Genomic DNA, 20,700 nt, shown 5'->3' with positions numbered 1-20,700 from the left:
TGGCATTTGACTTCGGTGAATCACTTACAAGCTGGACATCATTGGTCAATTCATCTGCCCCCTCTGAGCCTTAGTTTGCCCCTCAGTAGAACTGGATGGAAATTTCTGCTCAATTTGAGGTAGATTTTAGTGATATCATGTTATGCTTTGGAGGTGGAGTTATGGAAAGGTTGAGCAGCATTTTACACGTGGATGAAGCCACTACTTTATCTGTTGATTGCACATATGATGCTCTGAATCCTTCCTGGGAGATGTCACAAGATGCAGCCATGGGATATCTGCTATCACATTTACGATGTGGATGCTACTGAGGACCTTGTCCGAGACTTCATCCAATGACCTCTACATAATCACTTGGGGAGATTTCTCTTGGGCTCAGTAACAGGACTAGTTGTGGTTCTCATGAGTGGTGGCCTATTTCCAGGTAGGTCCTGAGACCTTCATGTGCCGCTTACTGAGGGCTTAGTGTGTACCAGTACCTGCACCAAGGGCCTCCCATGTTTTTCTTTGAGTCCCCTAAATAGCCACCCCATGAAGATAGTACCATTATCATTCCCACTGGGCAGGTGCTTCAACTGAGGCCCCAAAGCTTTAAGTAGCTTTCCCAGGCCACAGTACTAGGAGGTAGCTGAGCCAACTCTTGAGTCTAGGTGTGTCTCTCACCATAGACTATGCAGGCAACCTGCAGGCTATATTCCTTGATGCTTTGGAAGCTCAGGGTCAAATGTGCACCCATCCTGTGCTCTGGGGGTAGAGCTTATCCCTGGGACCACCTGCCTTTATTTTTCCTTTGTGCTACTTTTCTCATATAATATGAATAGAAGCTGCAATCTCTGTAGTATATTTAGTCTTACTGCAGTGCTGTGGGACACGGTTCCATGAACAGAGTTTTTGTTTTGCCTTTTTCTTAGTTGCTTTAATTTTTTTACACACCATGGATTCTGTACCACAAAATACCAAAACAGAAACAAGAACCTCAGTCAGCAATGGCTGGACTTGCTTTAGAGGATGAGGGCAAGGAAGGAGCCAGCAGGCCAAATCGGAACCCTAGTTAGTGGGGAGAAGGTGGGAGAAGGCTTGGAACACTTGAAGATTAATAATTTTTGCTCCATATCTTACTTACCCATTAATTTCTGCCCAGCCCCATGGTAGGTGTCTCTATAGGTTGCTGTCAATCAATTTTGTAATGCAATGGATCATAAATAATAAAATAAAAAGTGGCCTTCCCTGCAGTTCCCCACCTGCAGACTGGTCGGGAGGGTGGATGTCGCTGGTCCTCTCCCTCAGTGTTAGGTGAGAGAAATGTGAGGGGCTGGACTAGGGGGAGAGGAAGATGGGGGTGGTCCTAGGAGTCTGGGAGAGGCATTGATGGGGTAGAGGGAGGAGTATTTAGAGGAAAAACTAGACCCCAAGACGGGCCCCAAGGCAGGCCTGGACAGCAGCACAGGGCGGAGGTGCCTCCATCTTTCTTTGCACAGAGTGAGGGTTTCAAAGGCAGAGGCGTCACACAGAGACCGTCTCTGCACTTGTAGATATATTCCTAAGGCAAAGCGCCTCAGAGATGCCCGCTTCCAGCCCAGCACCCCAGTAACTGTTCTCCCGACCCCTGCCCCCAGCTCAGTGAGGAGCTGAACCAGCAGCTGGAGGCCGTGTGCGGGTCTGTGTTTGGGGAGCTCGAGTCCCAGGCGGTGGATGCCCTGGATCTGCCCGGCTGTTTCCGCATGCGGAGCCACAGCTACCTCCGGGCCATCCAGGCCGGCTGCTCTCAAGACGACGACTGCCTGCCCCTCCTTGCTGCCCCTGCCTCTGTCTCAGGGAGGCCCGGCTCCTGTGAGTGTGCCCTCTCTGCCCCTGGCCGGGCCCTAGGTTGAAGAGCTCCCAGGGTTCTGGCGCTGGCCCTCGCTACGGGGGTGCTGTGTGACCTTGGGCATCTGGCTTGCCTCTTTGGGCCGGATGATGGGGAGAACAAGCCTTGGCACGTGGAGTACGCGTGCCTGCTGGGTCCTCCGGCGCCGTGTGGGCGTGGGGGTGGTGGGCCACGGACACCCGCTGGGACGCGTTTCTCACCCGCTGCGTTTCTGCGTTCCTGGCCACAGCCTTCAACTTCAGAAAGGCCCCGTCCCCCATCCCGCCGGGGAGCCAGGCCCCGCCCCGCATCTCCATCACCGCCCAGAGCAGCACCGACTCCGCCCACGAGAGCTTCACGGCGGCCGAGGGCCCCGCTCGGCGCTGCAGCTCCGCGGACGGGCTGGATGGCCCCGCCATGGGCGCGCGCACCCTGGAGTTGGCGCCGGTGCCACCCCGGGCCAGCCCCAAGCCCCCTACACTCATCATCAAGACCATTCCTGGCAGGGAGGAGCTGCGGAGCCTGGCGCGGCAGAGGAAGTGGCGGCCGTCCATAGGGGTGCAGGTATGGAAAGAGGAGGTGCCGAACCGAAGCAAGCTCGGGCCCTGGCGGGTTGGGGACGGGCTGAGGGGGTCGGTGAGGTTGCTCTGAGCTGCACAAAAGCCCCTGTGCCTGGTCATCGACAGGGCTGTTACACCAGTGCCAGCCCCACTCCCTTGTCGCTTGTCCTGGAAACATCACCTCTACTGGGGAGTGGAGAGTGGTGGCCAGTGGTACGCCTCTGACTTCCTGGGCCTCTTTTCTTGTTCGGGCTGACTGTGCGGAACCTGCCCACTGCCTTGGGGCTTAGCTTCTGCTCACCCCTCTGCCCCCGGGGAGGGCTTGTGTCCCTGGTCTGACCCTGGCCCACTGACTCCCACAATCCTGCCGCCAGGTGGAGACCATCTCAGACTCGGACACTGAGAACAGGAGTCGAAGAGAGTTCCACTCCATCGGCGTCCAGGTGGAAGAGGACAAGAGGTAGGTCTGGGTGGGACCATCTCAGGCTTCCTTTGGGGAGAAGAAGAGAGAGGACTGCATAATGCCCTCCTTGGTCCGGTCTGCCTGCAAACCGTCTCTTTCTGGACGGGAGACCAAGCCCTTCTAATAGCGAGCAGCCGCAAGGTTATCCTCAGAGATGTCACCAGTCATCAGACCTAGAGTGAGTTCTCCTTGTACCCGTGCCTGTCCCGCGTGCTCCGAGGCGACCGGAGTGGTTGGAAGAAGGGGACAGTAGGGAGAGGTAACAGGTAGGTGCTGAGCAGGCCTCCAACAATTGTCGTTTATGGGGGATAACAGGATTTTTCCAGTCCCTCCTTGCTTCCTGTGGTGTACAAGTATGTGAGCTCAAAAAGAAACAAATAAACATGAAGATTGCCTCTCAGGGACCCCTGGCAAATGTAACACTCCTCCTCACTTGGCTCACACAAGCGTTTAACCAGTCAGGGGGACCTATCATATGCCTGAGTCTGTGGTGTACTCGAGATGGTAGAATTACCAGCAGCCACTATTTTGGCATTACGTGGCCTCAGAAACACGGTTTCCTTACTTTCCAGCTGAAAAATTAGCATTTCCAGCTCTGGAGGGGCTACTGGGAGGAGTCCCTCAGTCTTTGGCTTCCTGTGGGAAGACCGCTTTCTCTAATGACCATGTGGCAGTTTCACGGTGGCCCATCTGTCCCCTGGGCTGTAGTGCCATCAGGCCAGTGGCCCTAAGTAGGGTGGCTGTAAGGGTTTCCTGGTAATCTCTGTAGCCCAGGAGGAAGAAAACTAGAGTCCTAGTAGCAGGCCCTCGTAGCTCTGTTCCCAGTTGCCACTGTTGGGCCTTTTGCCTTCCCCTAAAGTTCCCCTAGTTATTTCTGGGGGTCCCTGAGGGTATCTTGTGTGTACCTGATCAAGTCTTCTTGGGGTTCCCGTGGCTGTCACCATTTTTCTCCATTACATACTCCAGCTCCTTGGCAGTTCCATATGCTCCTGAGGCTGTAAATGCCTCCATCAAGGGTGATAGATAGTTGCGTTATTGCCCCCATCAGTCCTGAAAGCTGCTGTCCGCCAAACTCCTTTTTTTTTTAAAGATTTATTTATTGGGGTGCCTGGGTGGTTCAGTTGGTTAAGTGTCCGACTCTTGGTTTTGGTTCAGGTCGTGATCTCAGGGCCGTGAGATCGAGCCCTGTGTGGGGCCCCGTGCTCATCAGGGAGTCTGCTTGGCTTTCTCCCTCTCCCTCTGCCCCTTCCCCCCTCAACTAAATAAAATAAGTCTTTAAAGATCTTATTTATTTATTTAAGAAAGAGAGAGAGAGAGTGGGGGAGGGGCAGAGGGAGAGAAACTTCAATCAGACTCCTCACTGAGCCAGGAGCCCTATGCGGGGCTCAATCCCATGACCCATGAGATCATGACCTGAGCCAAAACCTGAGTCAGGATGCTCAACTGACTGAGACACCCAGATGCCCCTCCTTTAAATTCTTAATATTCCACAAAGGTCCCAGAAAAGTAGCACTTTATGGCAAACCCAATTTGCAAGTCCACGACCTGGGTTCTTGAGAGGTGGGGTAGGAGTCATGGAGGGATGTAGCTCTGTGTTGAGAACTTTTCCCCCAACTCTTATTACTGCCCCAGGTACCATAAACCAAGCCCATTACCCCCACTCACTCTCTTACAAGGTTTCTTGGTCCCTCATCCAGTTAGGCCCCCGGGGTCCCCCTCTTCTTCCTAATAAGCCTGAATCCTGGGAAGAGTGCAGTGGGCATTCTACTGAGATTCAGGCGAAATCAGCAAACTCTGTCATTCATTCATTCATTCATTCAGAAAAATACTTACTGAGCATCTGTTATATGACTATTCCTGTTAAAGGCTCAGGGAAGCATCAAAGAAGTGAGTCTTGCCCTCATAGAAGTTATGGTCTAGAAGGGAATCGAGGCAATGAATAAATGATCCACAACTAAAAATATGATTATACACTATGGTATAATATGTAATGGGATATTATTACTTGTTATGGTGGGACTATGAAAGACAAAAGCTACGAGAGACTCCATCTTATTTAGGGTAAGCAGGTGACATTTAAACTGAGACTCGAGGATTGACTAGGAACACTCAGGTGATGACTTGGGGGGGAAGCTTTGCAGAAAGAGGGACTAGCATATGTGAAGGCGCTAGAGCAGGACAGAGCTTGACACGCATCAGGAACTGAAAGAAGGTTCTGGGGTGGTGTGGAGTGGGATGGGGCAGTGGTGAGGGAGTGGATCGGAGAATAGGCAGGCGCCAGGTCATGCAGAGCATGGGCATGATAAAGAACTGGAATTCAATTATAAATGATGAGTAGCCATTAAAAGGTGAAAGGAGCATGACAGGATCTAATTTATGTTTAGAAAAGATCACTAGCTGCTAAGTGGAGAATGAATTTGAAAGAAATAATAGTGAGTGTGGGGAGGCTAGTAAGCAGGAATGTTTCCTGATCCAGAAGAAAGGTGATAGTCTTTTGCATTATGGAGGATCTTTTTTTCTATTGTATTTTATAATTGGGCACTACTAGTGTATGGGAAGAATGTAAAGCTTTATATAGTGATTTTGTATTTAGCAACTTTGTTGCTGTCTCTTACTGGGACTCATAGTTTATCTGAAAATCATGATGGGTTTTAGTCAGTCATGTTTTCTGTAAATGAGGATATTTCTTTCTTTTTTTTTAAATTTAAATTCAATTAATTAACATATAATGTATTATTGGTTTCAGAGATAGAGGTCAGTGATTCATCAGTCTTATATAATACCCAGTGCCCATTACATCACGTGTCTTCCTTAATGTCCATCACCCAGTCACCCCATCCCCCCACCCCTCTCCCCTCCAGCAATCCTGTTTGTTTCCTATGATTAAGAGTCTCTTACGGTTTCTCTCCCTCTCTGATTTAGTCTTTTATTTTTTCAAATGAGGAACTTTCTTTCTTTCTCTTTCTTTCTTTCTTTCTTTCTTTCTTTCTTTTCTTTCCCTTTCTTTCTTTCTTTCTTTCTTTCTTTCTTTCTTTCTTTTTCTTTCTTTCTTCCTTTCTTTCTTTTCTTTCCCTTTCTTTCTTTCTTTCTTTCTTTCTTTCTTTCTTTCTTTCTTTCTTTCTTTTTCTTTCTTTCTTTCATTCTTTCCTTCTTTCTTTCTGTCTCTCTCTCTCTTTTTTTCTTTCCGAGAGAGAGAGAGAGAGAGAGAGAGAGAGCATGTGCACGAGCAGGGGGAGGGGCAGAGGGAGAGGGAGAGACAGGATCTGAAGCAGGCTCTGAGCTGGGTGTGACAAGGGTTTCGATCTCACAACCCGAGATCATGACCTGAGCCAAAATCAAGAGTTAAATGCTTAATTGCCTGAGCCACACAGGTGCCCCTAGGATGATATTTCTTTTAAATCCAGATTCTTTTAATTTCCTTTTCTTGGAATAATGCATTGAATAGGACTTCTAGTTCACTCTTGAGTGGAGCAGTCTTGTCCTATTCCTGATATTAGTGGATATCTTCTCAAATCCTACTCATAAGTAAAATGATGTTTGGTACGGATTTTGATGGTTACTATTTATCAGGGTAAGGAAATTCCCTTCTATTCCTAGTTGGCCAAGAGGTTTTACTTTTATTTCTTTTTAAACAGAAAATGAGAGTGGAATTTTATTGAATGCTTTTTCAGAATCCACTTAGATGATCATAGAGTTTCTCCTTTCATCTGTAATGTGAATTATATTAATAGATTTTCCATGTTGATCCATTATTTCATTCCTGGCACGAACCCTGCTTGATGCTATTATCGGTTTGGGTGAAGTTTGGCTGTAACAGGACCTTGGTAGTCTCTTCAGTGCATTTGTCTCTCACTTAGAGAAAGAAGAAGTGTGGTGGGGCGCCTGGGTGGCTCAGTCGTTGAGCATCTGCCTTCGGCTCGGGTCATGATCCCAGGGTCCTGGGATCGAGCCCCGCATCGGGCTCCCTGCTCCGTGGGAAGCCTGTTTCTCCCTCTCCCACTCCCCCTGCTTGTGTTCCCTCTCTCGCTGTGTCTCTGTCAAATAAATAAATAAAAAAAATAAAATCTTTAAAAAAAAAAGAAGAAGAAGAAGTGTGGTTGGCGAAGTGCAGTGTTGGGATCCAGGCTTTTTCTATCCTGCTGCTCTTTCACTCTGTGTATCACCTCTGTCCCAGGAGCTGAAGCTCAAGCTCCTGCCATCCTGTCTGCGTTCTGAGAAGTACCAAGGAGAAAGAAAGGAGGGATGCAGTTCTGCCTCTTAAAAAAAGATTTCCTGAAAGCTACACCCGACAGCCTCACCTACAGCGCATTGGCTGAAACCACATCATGTGGTGGCATCTAGCTGCAAGGGAGGCTGTGGCATGTAGTCTTAGTTGGGAAGCAGGGCTCAATGAACAGGGCACATAGCTGCAGATCAGGGTGCTTATGGCTAAAGACAAAAAGAAGAAGGGGCATATGGAACTCTAGCAGTTTTTGTCACAGTCTTGCTGTGTTATTTTCGTATATATTACTGGATTTTTTGAATAGCCATTACTTTAAGATTTTTATAATCTGTTCATAAGTGATATTAGCTAACAATTTTGCTTTATTGTGGTTATTCAGTTCAGGTATTTAGGTGATGCTGGACTCCTGAAATGAGTTTGGTAGCATTTCTTTGTGTTTCTGTTCCTTGGAACCATTTGTGTAAAGGAGGAATTATCTATTCCTTAAAGGTTGGATAAAGGTTGCCTATAAAACTATCTAGGCCTGATGCCTTTTGGGGATAGGAGAAAGTTTTGAAATTACAGCTTCAGTTTCTTTCATGGTTATTGACCTGTTCTGGTTTTCCTTTTCTTTTTGAGACAATTTTGATGATTTATAGTTTTCTAAAAAATGGACCATTTTACAAAAATTGACAGTTTCCAAAAATTTTTGGCACAAATATTCTTTAAGTGTTATAGTGTTATAATTTTATAAGTTTTTATTGTATCTGTAGCTTATGTCCCCTCTTTTCATTCCTAATACCATATATGTATGTCTTACCTCTATTTCTTGATCAGTCTTGTCTGAGGCTTGAATATTTTATCATTCTAATATATTCTTATTTATTTATGAAAAATTATTTTATTTTATTTTTTTAGAGAGAGAGAGAGGGAGAGAGCACATGTGCAAGCGGGTGGGGTGAGGCAGAGGGAGAGGCAGAGAGAGAATCTTAAGCAGGCTCCTTGCCTAGCCTGGCCACCAGTTGTGGGGCTCCATCTCACAACCCTGAGCTCGTGACCTGAGCTGAAATCAAGAGTCAGACGGTTAACTTACTGAGCCAACCAGGTGCCCATTTAATACATTCATACACAAATATGTGTATATTTACATGTACATATATATATATTTAAATATTTATTTACTTATTTTAGAGAGAGATATCGAGAGTGTTAGTGGGGTGAGGGGCAGAGATGGAGAGGGAGAGAATCTCAAGCCGACTCTCCACTGAGTGGGGAGCCCCATACAGGGGCTTGATCTCATGACCTGGAGATCATGACCCCAGCCGAAATCAAGAGTCCAGTGCTTAACTGACTGAGCCACTGAGGCTCCCCTTAATATATTTTTTTAAAGTTATATTTTATCAGTCTTTAAAAAAACTCACCTTTGGATTTGGTTAGCACCTTTATTGTTTCTCTCTCTTTTATCTTTATTTTCTTTCTTCTACCATCTCTGTCCTTTTTTTTACAGCCTCTTAAACACTATTTCTTATTTTTCTAACATGTGTTTTTAAGGCTATAAATTCCCTTTTAATTATACTGCTATAGCTGATAAGTTTTGAGATGCAGTATTTCCATTGTTCAGTTCTAAATAGCTTGTAGCTTTTATCATAATTTCCTTTTTTTACCAATGAATTATTTTGAAGATTTTTTTTTTTTTTAGTTTCTAAATTTTGGTGGGGTGGAGGGTTGGGGAACCACCTTTTCACTACTGATTTCTAAATTTGCTGCATGCATTCTGTATGATATTTTTATTCCTTAGAATTTGTTGAGACTTCCTCTGTTTTATATATACATTTCTTATATAGATGGTCAGACTTATACATTATATTTTTCAAATGTTTGTTTTTTCTTTTTGATGTTTGATCTACCAGTTCTGAGAGAGTTGTATTAAAAGTATCTCACCATGGGGTGCCTGGGTGGCTCAGTTGGTTGAGCATCTGACTCTTGATTTTGGCTCAGGTCATGATCTCATGGTCGTGGAGCCCCATAATGGGCTCTGTGCTGGGCATGGTGGGGCCTGCTTAAGATTCTCTCTCTCCCACGAACCATGAGAGATGATGGACTCTGAAAAACAAACTGAGGGTTCTAGAGGGGAGGAGGGTAGGGGGATGGGTTAGCCTGGTGATGGGTATTAAAGAGCACTGGGTGTTATGCACAAACAATGAATCATGGAACACTGCATCAAAAACTAATGATGTAATATATGGTGATTAACATAACAATAAAAAAATTAAAAAAAAGATTCTCTCTCTCCCTTTCTGCCCCTCCCCCACAATGCTCTTATTCTTTCTTAAAAAAAAAAAAAGTCTCACCATGATTGTGGATATGTCATTTCCTTTGGTAATTTTATTAATTTTTCTTTAGTTTGAGAGTACTCTTCGTAAGTGTTCAGGTTTATGATTGTTATATCTTCTTTGTGGGTTGGTTCTTTTATCGTAAATAGGCTCCCTTTCGTCCTTACTATGGGTTTTTGCCTCCAAGTCTATTTTGCTTGATTTTACTATTATGGCTGCTTTCTTTTGGTTAACTTGCCAAAATATCTTTTTCCATTCTTTGGTTTTCATCCTCCCTGTACCCTCGTGTTGTAGACCTGTTGCTTGTAAGCCATATGGAGCTAAAGTTTAGTAGACATATTTAATCTATTTATATATATCTTCATTACTGATTTATTTGGACTTATTTTTATTATCTCTTTAAATATTTTCCATTTGATATGCTCTTTCTTCCTTTTTTTTTTTCTTCTTCAAGTAATCTCTATGCCCAACACAGGGCTTCAACTCACAACCCGGAGATCGAGAATCAGGTGCTCCACCGACTGAGCCAGCCAAATGCCCTGTCAGGCTTTTCCTTTGTTTTCCTCTGCCCTTACTTTTCTGCATTCTATTGAACTGATCACATTTACTTTATTTCTCTTTGTCCTTCTCCTGGTTTGGAAGTTTACATTTTAGTTGTGATTGTCCTCAGATTTTTAGCAAATATGCTTAATTTAATATTTTTCTAATAAAGTCTAAAATTAGTGAGTATTTCTGTCCTGCATAGGCAAACACCAAGAACCTTGGAACACTTTAATTTCCTTCTTAACTCCCTCCTTCCATCTCCCATGTTGTATTTGTCTAGTAATTTGATTATACCTCTTTAAAAAAACTTCACTAAATCAGTTGTTTTGGTATCTTTTATGGTTTAATAGTTTAGATTTACAAACATGTTTTAACAATTTATGTGTTCACAATTACTTGTCGCTGCCCACTCCTTCCTCATGGGCTCCGCGTTTTTTGTGCTAAAGTACTGCTTGAGCCTGGGACCGGTTTTAGAGTGCCTGTCTCAGCTTGAGGTTGCTGTATTTCAGTGGTGGTACTCATTGGAACTCACACCCACACACAGAGCAGCCTTAATGTTCTTATTCTCCGCATCCTGTTTCCTGGCCACATTCCTGGACCATGATCTGAGTTTTCCAGTCCACGTTTGTGAGTGAAATTGACCCTTCTTGGCTGCTGGCTTTATGCACAGGATCTCCTTCCAGCTCCCCAGGATGCATGGGTTTGGGGTTTCTCCTCTCATCCTCCCTGGGTACTACCATCTAGCCTCTAGCATATGTCTGGCCCAATATTCCTGTGGCTCACTTGGCTTAGATTCCCTCTCACTTCGTAGGTTTTGATTTTCCTTTTTGTCTCTAGTACCTGAAGATATCTCTCTTCCTATTTTCAAGCGTGGCACGATAGCAGAAACACCTTTTGACTTTATTTTACCGGCATTTCTGTGTGCTTGGGGGTGTGTGTGAGTGGGAGCTTCTTACGTTAGTTCAGTCTACTATATTGATCAGTTGTCTGGACCAGGCTGATAGCAGCAGATACAGAGAGAAGTGGACCAATCTGAGAAGCATTTTGGAGTGAAGTCACAGAAGGGCGGGGATAGGCACAGAGTGAGGTCTTCCTTGCTCTTGTGTAGGTATTTGTGAGGTCTTGGTGGGGTGAGCTGGGGAGGGGGAGATGGTGTTGGATAAATGTCTGAAGAACTGACTTGCCTGGGACAGGTGATCACACTGGGAACCCAAGGGGGTGACAGGTGGGGAGAGAAGAAATCTGGCGCATGTCTCTGGCCAGGCTCCCTCGCCTGTCTGCTGCAGGCATCCTTCGTTATACACCTGCACTGTCCTTTCTGTCCCTTATGTCTCTGGCACTTTAAGTCTGACTTACCACACACCATGCCCCAAATGCTACATAAAAACGAGCCATGACTACCAGCCGCCTCTCTAGGCAAACGTCCAGGAGCTCCCCACCTGCTGCCGCTCCATTTTCTTGGACTCTCTTGTCCTTACTCCTGTCTCACTGGTCCCAGGATCTGTTGTCTCTCTCTGCACATTCGTTTTAGAAATTGCCAGGGAGGAAAGGTCTCTCCTTTTCTGCCTTTCAGTGTGTTCCCTGCCAACCTGTTGGGTGAAGAATTCAGATTTATTGCTCCTTATACCTGTTGTCAGTGGGTTTTTTTCCAGTTGCCCACCATCAGAGACTTGGCTTGGAAATACACAGGGATGGTTGTTGGTGCTTCTTTACTTCCATCTCCACTGTACCCCCACCCAAGATTCATTTGCCCACAGATATTGATTGGATCCCTCTTATTTGTCAAGTACTTTGCTGGGCACCGGGGATACACAGGTAGGTGGAACCAGACAGCCCTTGCCCTGTGAGGCATACTGCCATGTTAATCTGAGAAGCGCATAAATGACAGGCAAGTATAGCTGTGGTGGTGCCACAAAGGAGAGGTTTGTGCACAGTGAGAGTGTGCCACAGGGGGCTCTGACCTTGTCAGAGTGGTTTGGTGTGACTTCCCTGAGGAAGTGACATTTAGGCAGAGATCTCAATGAACAATTAACACAATTTTACAAGATGAACAAGAATTAACTAGGTGGAAGTCGGAGATAAGAGTGTTCTAGGCAGAAGGAACAGCATGTGCAAAGGCCCTGTGGTGGGAAGGAGCATATTAAGGATCAGTTACCAGCACTGTCACAGGGCATCCTATAACACCTATCTATGCAGACCCAGCATACTCTGGGCCAGGATAAAAGAATGCATCAGATGTCCTTGCTAAATATTAGAAGAGTGTTCCTGGGGCCCTTTAAGAACATAGAAACCAGGTGATTTTTGCCTCAAATGCTCTCTAACTATGGGGATCCCCTTGTATCTTTTACCTCTAGGTCCTTCCTACTAAGACCTTACCTTAAATTCGAGATTTAGCCAAAACAAACAAAATAAATGAACAAAGTACAACAGAATGCTCAGTTAAATTTGGTTATCAGATAAACCATGAAAAATTTTTAGTATAAGTAGTTTGCAAATATTGCATGAGATATGCTAAAAAAATTGTTATTTATCTGAAATTCAAATTCAAGAGGGAGTCCTGTATTTTATCTAACAACCCTACTTATAACCAATTGAGCCCAAACAGGGCCAGCTGGAGAACTCTATGTAGGAAGGTCGCCCCCTCCCTACCACCCCTTCCTTAGCATCATGGTAATTTCTGGCTTTGGGACCTTGAGCATGGCATATACTGAAAGAATAGAGCCCCCTGAGGCCTGGGAAAGAAGCTTCCATCCTCATGAATTTTTTTTGTTTGTTTGTTTATTTGTCAGAGAGAGAGAGAGAGAGCACAAGCAGGGTGGGGCAGCAGGGAGAGGGAGAAGCAAGCTCCCTGCTGAGCGATGATGTAAGTCCCGATGCAGGACTTGATCCCAGGACTCTGGGATCATGACCTGAGCCTCAGGCAGACGCTTAACCGACTGAGCCTCCCAGGTGCTCCTTCATGAATTTGTACTCCCAGAGCAGTCATGCGAAAGCAATGCACTGCGGATTGACCACAAGCCCTGGGTGTGGACACTGCTTGCATTCCTCAGTCTTCTACTGAAGGACGGTTCCTGACTGACCTATGGCTCTTCCTAAATCTCCCATCCTGGCCCTACCTCGGCATCACTGTCACAGCCCCCAGGCTGGGGTGGTAGACTCAGGGCCCCCAAATGATTATATGTTTAAGCCCTTAGATGCTTTCTCAGAGAGGGAGCTAGTACCATGCCTGTGTCTTGCTGAAATGCTACTGCCCTTTGCCCCTCCCTGCCCAGTGCCCCCTCCCACCCCTGCCAGCCTGCTGCCAAATACTCCTCATAAAGCCTCTTGACAACTCCTGGATGTGGAGCCTTCCTTGGACACTGTGTCTCTTGGGATAAACCAGTTTCTTCCTAGAGCCCTTTGTGTTATCCCTTAGAGAATCACAGTAGAAATGTCACCCTGAAATAACCAAGTAACAACTTCCAGAATCATCAGGAATGTGATCATTGTCACCCCAAAGAGCTCGAGGGGGGAGGCCTCCTCAACCTTGTTTAAAAGCTTGGGGAGAAAATATTTTGACAGGCATTGTTATGAATGAGTCATGATTCACAACTGAGGCCGGTCTCTATCCTGTGTTTACAGCTGTTGTGAAGACCACAGCAAATACTGCCAAATCCAGAACTAAATAGGGACATAAGCTCTGGACTTCACTACCCTGAAAATTCATCTGTTATCGTTAGGATTAGGTTTGGCTGTGAGTTCCAGAAAAACCCCCAAGATGACAGTTTATTTCTCTCTTGCTTAGAAGTCCAGAGATTCAGTTGAGAGCTGGTAGGTGCTATGCAGTGTCAGAACCCAGGCTCCTTCTATCTTATTGCTTCTCCATCCTTAGCGCTTGGCTTCCATCTCGTATTCCCACATGGCTGCTAGAGTCCAGCCATTGTGTCTGCATTCTGGTCAGCAGGGAGGAGGAAGGAACAAAAAATGGCACGTTTTCCTTTTAAGAACATTTCCTGGAAGTTGCACATACGCTTTTGTTTTTATCCTGTGAGCTAGAACCCATATGGCTCTACCAGAGAAACTGGTAAAAGAGTTGTTACTCGAAGTGGCCATGTGTCCAGCTTCAAATTGTGGGATTCTATTACTGAGGAAGAAAGGGAGAATGGAAATTGGGGGATGAATAGTGCCATCCTTCCTTCCAACCAACCAATCCACCAACCAACCCACCAACAGACCCACCCACCAACCAACCCACCAACCACTCAGCCTGCATTTATGTGAGGAATGGCTCTATTTATAAGGGAGACAAATGCAAATTACTAACTATAATACAATGTGCTTTGGAGTACAAAAGAGGTTTTATTCTGAATGCTGTTTGAGAACAGATGGAAGTGATCAGCAGCAATCACAATGATTAATAACTACAATGCCCTCACTGGGTTCTCAGTGCTACATTCCCATTATTGTATTTGTCCAGCTTCCTTTCTTTTCAGTGAGAGCTACAAACCTCCCTGCCTCTCCATATAATAGCTAACATTTACAATTGGTAGGCCAGGTGCTGGTCTAAATTCTTTACATATGTTATCTCATGAGAATTCTGTGATCATTTTCACTGGTAGACAAGGAAACTGAGGCACAAGCCATAGAGCTGAGTTTTGACTCCAGGCAGTCTGGCTCCAGGGTGCATGTGCTAACCCTTTGCTGGGCTGCTTCCCCTAAAGCTGCTCATTCTCACTTCTTCCCTGACCCCCCCCCCAGCCCCCAAATTTCCAGAAGACCACCTCCCTATTCACTTCCCTGTAATGATTGTGGTCATGTGGTGGGAACTGTCTCCACTTCTGGACCAACCCCCAACTTCCTTGCCTCCCTTCCCTCGCCTCTGCCACCAGTCCTGCCCGAGGTTGAGGCATATCTCCGCAATTACAGCCACCCCTCTCCCTCCGTCCTGGGGAGGCAGTGGAGTGGACTGGAGTGGTGTAAGCACTGGCCTCCACAGCCAGACTGGGTTAAAGTGATAACTGTTCTGATCGTAAGAGTCCACCTTCTTCTTTAAACCTCAGTTTTCTCATCTGTAAATAGGGATGATACTAACACTCTTAACGTAGGACCAATTCTGAGGATTGAGCATGTTTCTGTGCAAAATAGTCTAGCGCATACTAAGTGCTCAAAGGATGTTATTCTTTATTTATACTCCTTATGTTTGGTCCTTGGACTACCGCCTCTTTCCTCTCAATCTTTAATCGATTTCTCTTTACAGGTTGTGTTAGTTTCCTATTGCTGCTGTAATAAATGATCACAAATTTAGCAGCATCATATAATGCACTATTATTGTCTTACATTTCCAGGGGTCGGAAGTCTGAACTGTGTTTCACTGGGTTAAAATCAAGGCGTTGGCAGGACTGATGCCTTCTGGAGCTCTGGGAAGAATCTGTTTTGTCCCTTTTTCCTGTTTATAGAGGTTATCCACAGTCCTTGGCTCGTAGGCCCCTGCTGTCTTCAGAGCCCCAGTGGCAGGTCGAGTCCCCACATTACATCATTCTGGCCTTGATCCTGTCGTCCCATCTCTGATTCTGGCTTACCTCTCTCCCTCTGTCGCTTACAAGGACCTTGGTGATTAAATTGGACACACCTGGATAATCCAGACTCTTCTCGTTTTCTCAGCATCTTTAACATAATCCTATCAGCAAAGTCCCTTTTGCCATGGATGGTAACCTATTCAGAGCTTCTAGGAACTAGGACGTGGACCTCTTCGATCATTATTCTGCATAGCCTGCAGTTTCTCTCCTCTCGAGATATGGCATGGGAGAACCATCCTAAATAAAACATCCCTCTCTTCCTCTTCCTAACCCAGCTTTATTGAGATATAATTGACAAATAACCAAAATATCCCTCCCTTAAAGGTACACTGTCTTTTCTTTCCCTCCTTTCTCAACCAAGCTCTTTGAAAGAATTGTCTTGCCTAGTTTTCTAGACCTCCTGCCAACCTCCTGCCGTCTGTGTCAGCCCCCATACTCCACTAAACTGACTCTTGCCCTGGTCCCCAGTGGCTTCTATTTTGCCAAATGAGTGGACACCTTTAATTCTCGACTGGCTGCATTTTCCATGTTGATTACTCATTCCTTCTTGAGACCCTTCTGTCTCCGCTCTGCCTTTAGGTGACTTTGCTCTGGTTTCCTTCCTCTTCCTCTCTGGCTTAGATGCCTCTGGGGCTATATTGTCTCCACCCGCCCCTGAATGTCCATGTTCCCCAGGGCTTTGCATCTTTGTTTCATTGCTCTTTTCTTGGGTGATCACATCCCACACTGCTGGTTTTATTATCTATTTTGATTTTTCAAAAAGATTTTATTTTTAAGTCCTCTCTATACCCAACATGGGGCTCGAACCCAGGACCCCAAGATCAAGAGCCGCACACTCCACTGACTGAGCCAGCCAGGTGTTGCTCACTGCTGGTTTTATTATTTTATCTTATTTTAATTCTTCCAAATTTTTATTTAAATTCAAGTTAGTTAACATACAGTGTAGTTTGGGTTTCAGGAGAATTTTTTTTTAGATTTTTATTTGAGAGAGAGAGAGAGAGCACGTGAGCGGGGAGGGGCAGAGGGGGAGGGAGAAAGAATCTGAAGCCGACTTTGCACTGAGCACGGAGCCTGATGTGGGGCTCGATCCCACAGCCCTGAGATCATGACCTGAGCCGAAACCAAGAGTCAGACACTTAACTGACTAAGCCACCCAGGTGCCCTCAGGAGTAGAATTTAGTGATTCATCTTTTACATACAACACCTAGTGCTCATTACATCGAGTGCCCTCTGTAATGCCCATTACCCATTGAGCCCATGTCCCCATCTACCTCCCTTCCAGCAACCCTCAGTTTGTTCTCTCTAGTTAAGAGTCTCTTATGGTTTGCCTCACACTACTGGGGTTTTTTTTTTTTTTTAAGATTTTATTTATTTATTTGACAGAGAGAGACACAGCGAGAGAGGGAACACAAGCAGGGGGAGTGGGAGAGGGAGAAGCAGGCTTCCCACAGAGCAGGGAGCCTGATGCCGGGCTCGATCCCAGGATCCTGGGATCATGAGCTGAGCCGAAGGCAGCCGCTTAACGACTGAGCCACCCAGGCGCCCCAACACTGTTGGGTTTTAAATACCACTTGCATAAGGTTGACCGACTCCTGCTGGAACTGTGCCAGTCTCTGGCCCCCAGCTGGGAACGTTGGTGAAGACTGTGCTTCTAGTCAACCCATGAGCTCCTCAACTTTTTTGGTCTTCCTTGAGGCAGGCATGGTGAAGAGACCTCATTGAATTTGTGACTTGAGAACCATGAAGCCTGAGGCACTTACCCATGCTTCTGTTCCAGACCACGTGGCCTGTTTCCACCCAGACTGGATGTGATCTTCTCAGGACCCCTCAGAGGCTAGGTGAAAGGCAGCATGCGCAGTGGTGCTGAAGGACAGATCCATGTTTTGGGGGGGGACCGGGGAAGCAGACAGGGAAGGCAGCCTTCGATGATGTCTTTCCTGGGGCAAGCCCCACCTTTACCTGTGTGGTTTGCAACTGCTGGAGCTCTGAAGGAGCCAAAGGTGAACTGGAGCTCAGAGGCGTGAAAATATTTGCGGTGGAGCCAACATGCATCCAAACAGTTCAGTTAGACACACAATACTCTCACCTGAAACAGAACAATTTAACGGAACAGTGGGCTGCTTCCACATGCAAGAAGGCTACTGAGGGAGGTACAGTGCTGGGGATGGTCTTGGGGGCAGTCAGGAGGCTCACAGAGGAAGAGATGACTGGAGGTGGGAATGGACAGGGAGGGAGGAGGAGGAAGGCCATTTTAGGAAGGGGACTAGCACATGCAAAGGCTTAGAGTCAGGGCCAGAATCGTCTACTTGGGGAACAAGAAGAATGCAGGGGGGATGAGGTTGGAGAGGATGACTGCTTCCAGAGTCGAGGCTAGCATTGGGTGAATGCCAGCAGAGAAAACGTGAACTTTTTCTGGTTGGCGGTGGGGAGCTGTGGAAGAGTTTTGGGCAGGGGAATGAGTGGGCAGAGGTCAGCTCTAGGAAGACTGCTCCAGATCTGAGTGGACTGGTGAGGGAATATTGGGCCCCTGATCTGAAAATATGCAAGGTATAATTTTTGAGAGAGGAAGTACCTTGGTGATTATTGGTCCGTTCCTGTCATTTTATATCATATATATGTGTGCATGTGTATTTATATATAACCATATGTATCATATTAATATATTTTACACACACACACACACACACACACACACACACACACACACACACACACTAGATGGAGGGTGAGTGACTTCCCAAAGGCACATGGCAACAAAGCCAGCATTAGAACTCAGATCTGACTTCTCATCTAGTGCTTTTCTTTTGTGCTGAGTGGAGCTGGAGGTGTCTTGAAAGGAGGCTGATCTGATACCAAGGCAGAGGGTGGTACAATCCTGACCAGGGCAGGACAGGGCGGATGCCGGGGTGAAGGCCATGTGGGAGGCAATGCGGATATGTTTTCGCTTTCTCTCTCTCTCTCTGGGTGGGGGTGGGGACACAGGGCTTGTTGGAGACTGCACATGAGTGCATCTCTCTTTCCTGGGTCCTGCAGCATCCTTCTGGGCCTGGTTTCTATGGCAACAGGCTCCCAGCAGGCAGCCCGCCAGCTGGAGGGAAGCAGGCAGGCAAGGCAGGCAGGGAGAGAAGGCCTGGGCAGCAAGAGGAAGGCTGAAGTTGTGGGGGTTGGAGGAGACTCTGGGGAAGCTGGAGGGGTCCACCAAGAGCTGGCCCCCCAAGTCCCTCTCTCTTCAGACCATAATGGGGTGGAAGTGGCTTAGGACACATGGGTCTTTCTTTTATGGTCCTGAAATTTCCAGACGTCAAACTTTTTTTCACCTCTCCCCACCACCCCCACATCTCCTGACTCCCACTTCTTCAAGGATTGTCTGACCCCAGCTCCATGCACTTCGGGGGCCACAGACTTCTGGAGAGCAAAGAACTCTGAACTGCGGGGCGGGGGGGTGGGGGGAGCGGTGACAAAGAACAAGGCCAGTTGACTTTCTGTTTTGCAAAGGATTTGCATATTAACTCAAAGACCAGAAATTTCCAGGCCCTGTGTCATTCCTGCCAACAACTTAATTCAACTTCACTGGCGCTGGCTGACCATGTCTGGCCAGACTCTGGGCTGGGCTTTGGGGGTCCCTAGAGGAGAAGTCCTTTCAGCTGCAGGCTCCTCCCACCCTCTGGCCACTCCAAGGCAGTTCTTTCTGACGTTCTAGCCGCCGCTGGTGTGGTGGAAAGTGCTTGGGCTGAGGAGCCAGCAGCCCTGGATCTAAATCCTGGCTAGCTACTTTGTAGCCCGGTGACCACCCACCTCTCTGGGCTTTAGTTTACTCATTTCTGAAGGGCTGAAGACAAACCCATGCAGTTGGTGTAAAGCAGCAAAGACACACTATTTGTTAAAATGCTGAAATACTTCAGTAGTCACTGGGAAAGAGCCACCACCCTGGCCCCTCTCTTGCCCTTCTGCTCTGCCCCACAGTCCAGCTTCTGCAGGCCATGCTCTGGAACTCTGGGTCTGTCCATTCTGATCCATACGGGCCAGCATCTTTTCTGCCCCCCTGGGGTACAGATTGTTAGATATTTTGAATATCGCCCCTGTCCAGACGCAATGCAACAGGAATTCTGTACCCACCTGCAGGGAGAGGTATATTTAAAGGTCGTGGGGTTAATGTCCAACCCATTGTAGGTTTCTTTTCTCATTCCTTTTCCTTTTGGCCTGGGGTGGGGGGGGGGGGTTGTGAGGGTGGAGATGAGACTGGGCAGGGGCAGCGATGACGGCCACCTCTCTCGCCAGGCGGGCAAGGTTCAAGCGCTCCAACAGTGTGACGGCGGGTGTGCAGGCCGACCTGGAGCTGGAGGGCCTGGCCGGCCTGGCCACTGTGGCCACAGAAGACAAGGCCCTGCAGTTCGGACGCTCCTTCCAGAGGCACGCTTCTGAGCCCCAGCCCGGGCCCCGGGCCCCTACCTACTCAGTCTTCCGCACGGTCCACACGCAGGGCCAGTGGGCCTACCGCGAGGGCTACCCACTGCCGTATGAGCCGCCGGCCACCGACGGGTCGCCAGGCCCTGCCCCTGCCCCCACCCCCGGCCCCGGGTCCAGCCGCCGTGACTCCTGGATGGAGCGCGGCTCACGTAGCCTCCCCGACTCAGGCCGCACGTCCCCTTGCCCACGGGACGGCGAGTGGTTCATCAAGATGCTGAGGGCAGAGGTGGAGAAGCTGGAGCACTGGTGCCAGCAGATGGAGCGCGAGGCGGAGGACTATGAGCTGCCGGAGGAGAGTGAGTGCAGGACCCTGTGTGCGCGGAGGGGTCCCAGCTGGGGCTGGGCGGGGAGCAGTGGAACGCGAGCGCCCTCCGCTTGGGCTTGAGTATGCCTCCTCCTGGTTTGCTGCTTTGGCCTGGATATCTGTGGGGCCCCCTTGGCCGCAGGGTATGCTGGGAGCTCTTGGAAGGAAGTGGGGAGCAGCTTCAGAGGCCCGGGTGGGACTGGGCAAGTGACCAGGTGGAAGGGCCGGGCCTCTTAGGAGATGGGGCCAGTCCAAGTCACCCAGTCCTTGGGGGCCAGGGGGACTCTGTTCCCATCTGGCTGGTGTGGCAGTCCAGGTCTGATCCAGGGGGTAGGACCACACTTCAAGGCAGAGGGCGAGCCAGTGCCAAGGTCAGATCACTGTCTGAGGCCTGGGTGAAGGAGATTCCACCCGAAGACATGGGCCTA

At 47.7% G+C, this 20,700-nt stretch overlaps 1 protein-coding gene across 7 annotated transcripts in view; it reads left to right on the top strand.

The window, feature by feature from the left end:
- The window catches only part of DLGAP3 (DLG associated protein 3), a 63,106-nt gene that overhangs the window by 39,854 nt on the left and 2,552 nt on the right, over positions 1-20,700 (top strand). For all 7 annotated transcript variants that reach the window (XM_027600722.2, XM_027600302.2, XM_027600638.2 and 4 more), the window contains 4 exons: positions 1,617-1,830; positions 2,097-2,410; positions 2,781-2,866; positions 19,780-20,264. In XM_027600722.2, the coding sequence (XP_027456523.1) occupies positions 1,617-1,830; positions 2,097-2,410; positions 2,781-2,866; positions 19,780-20,264 (1,099 nt within the window). The remainder of the gene's footprint in view (positions 1-1,616; positions 1,831-2,096; positions 2,411-2,780; positions 2,867-19,779; positions 20,265-20,700) is intronic.

Source organism: Zalophus californianus, chromosome 4, assembly GCF_009762305.2.
Source record: "Zalophus californianus isolate mZalCal1 chromosome 4, mZalCal1.pri.v2, whole genome shotgun sequence".
Taxonomy (NCBI): Eukaryota; Metazoa; Chordata; class Mammalia; order Carnivora; family Otariidae; genus Zalophus; species Zalophus californianus.
The sequence above is the reverse complement of the archived record's forward strand: the minus strand, read 5'-3'. Positions and strand labels throughout refer to the sequence as shown.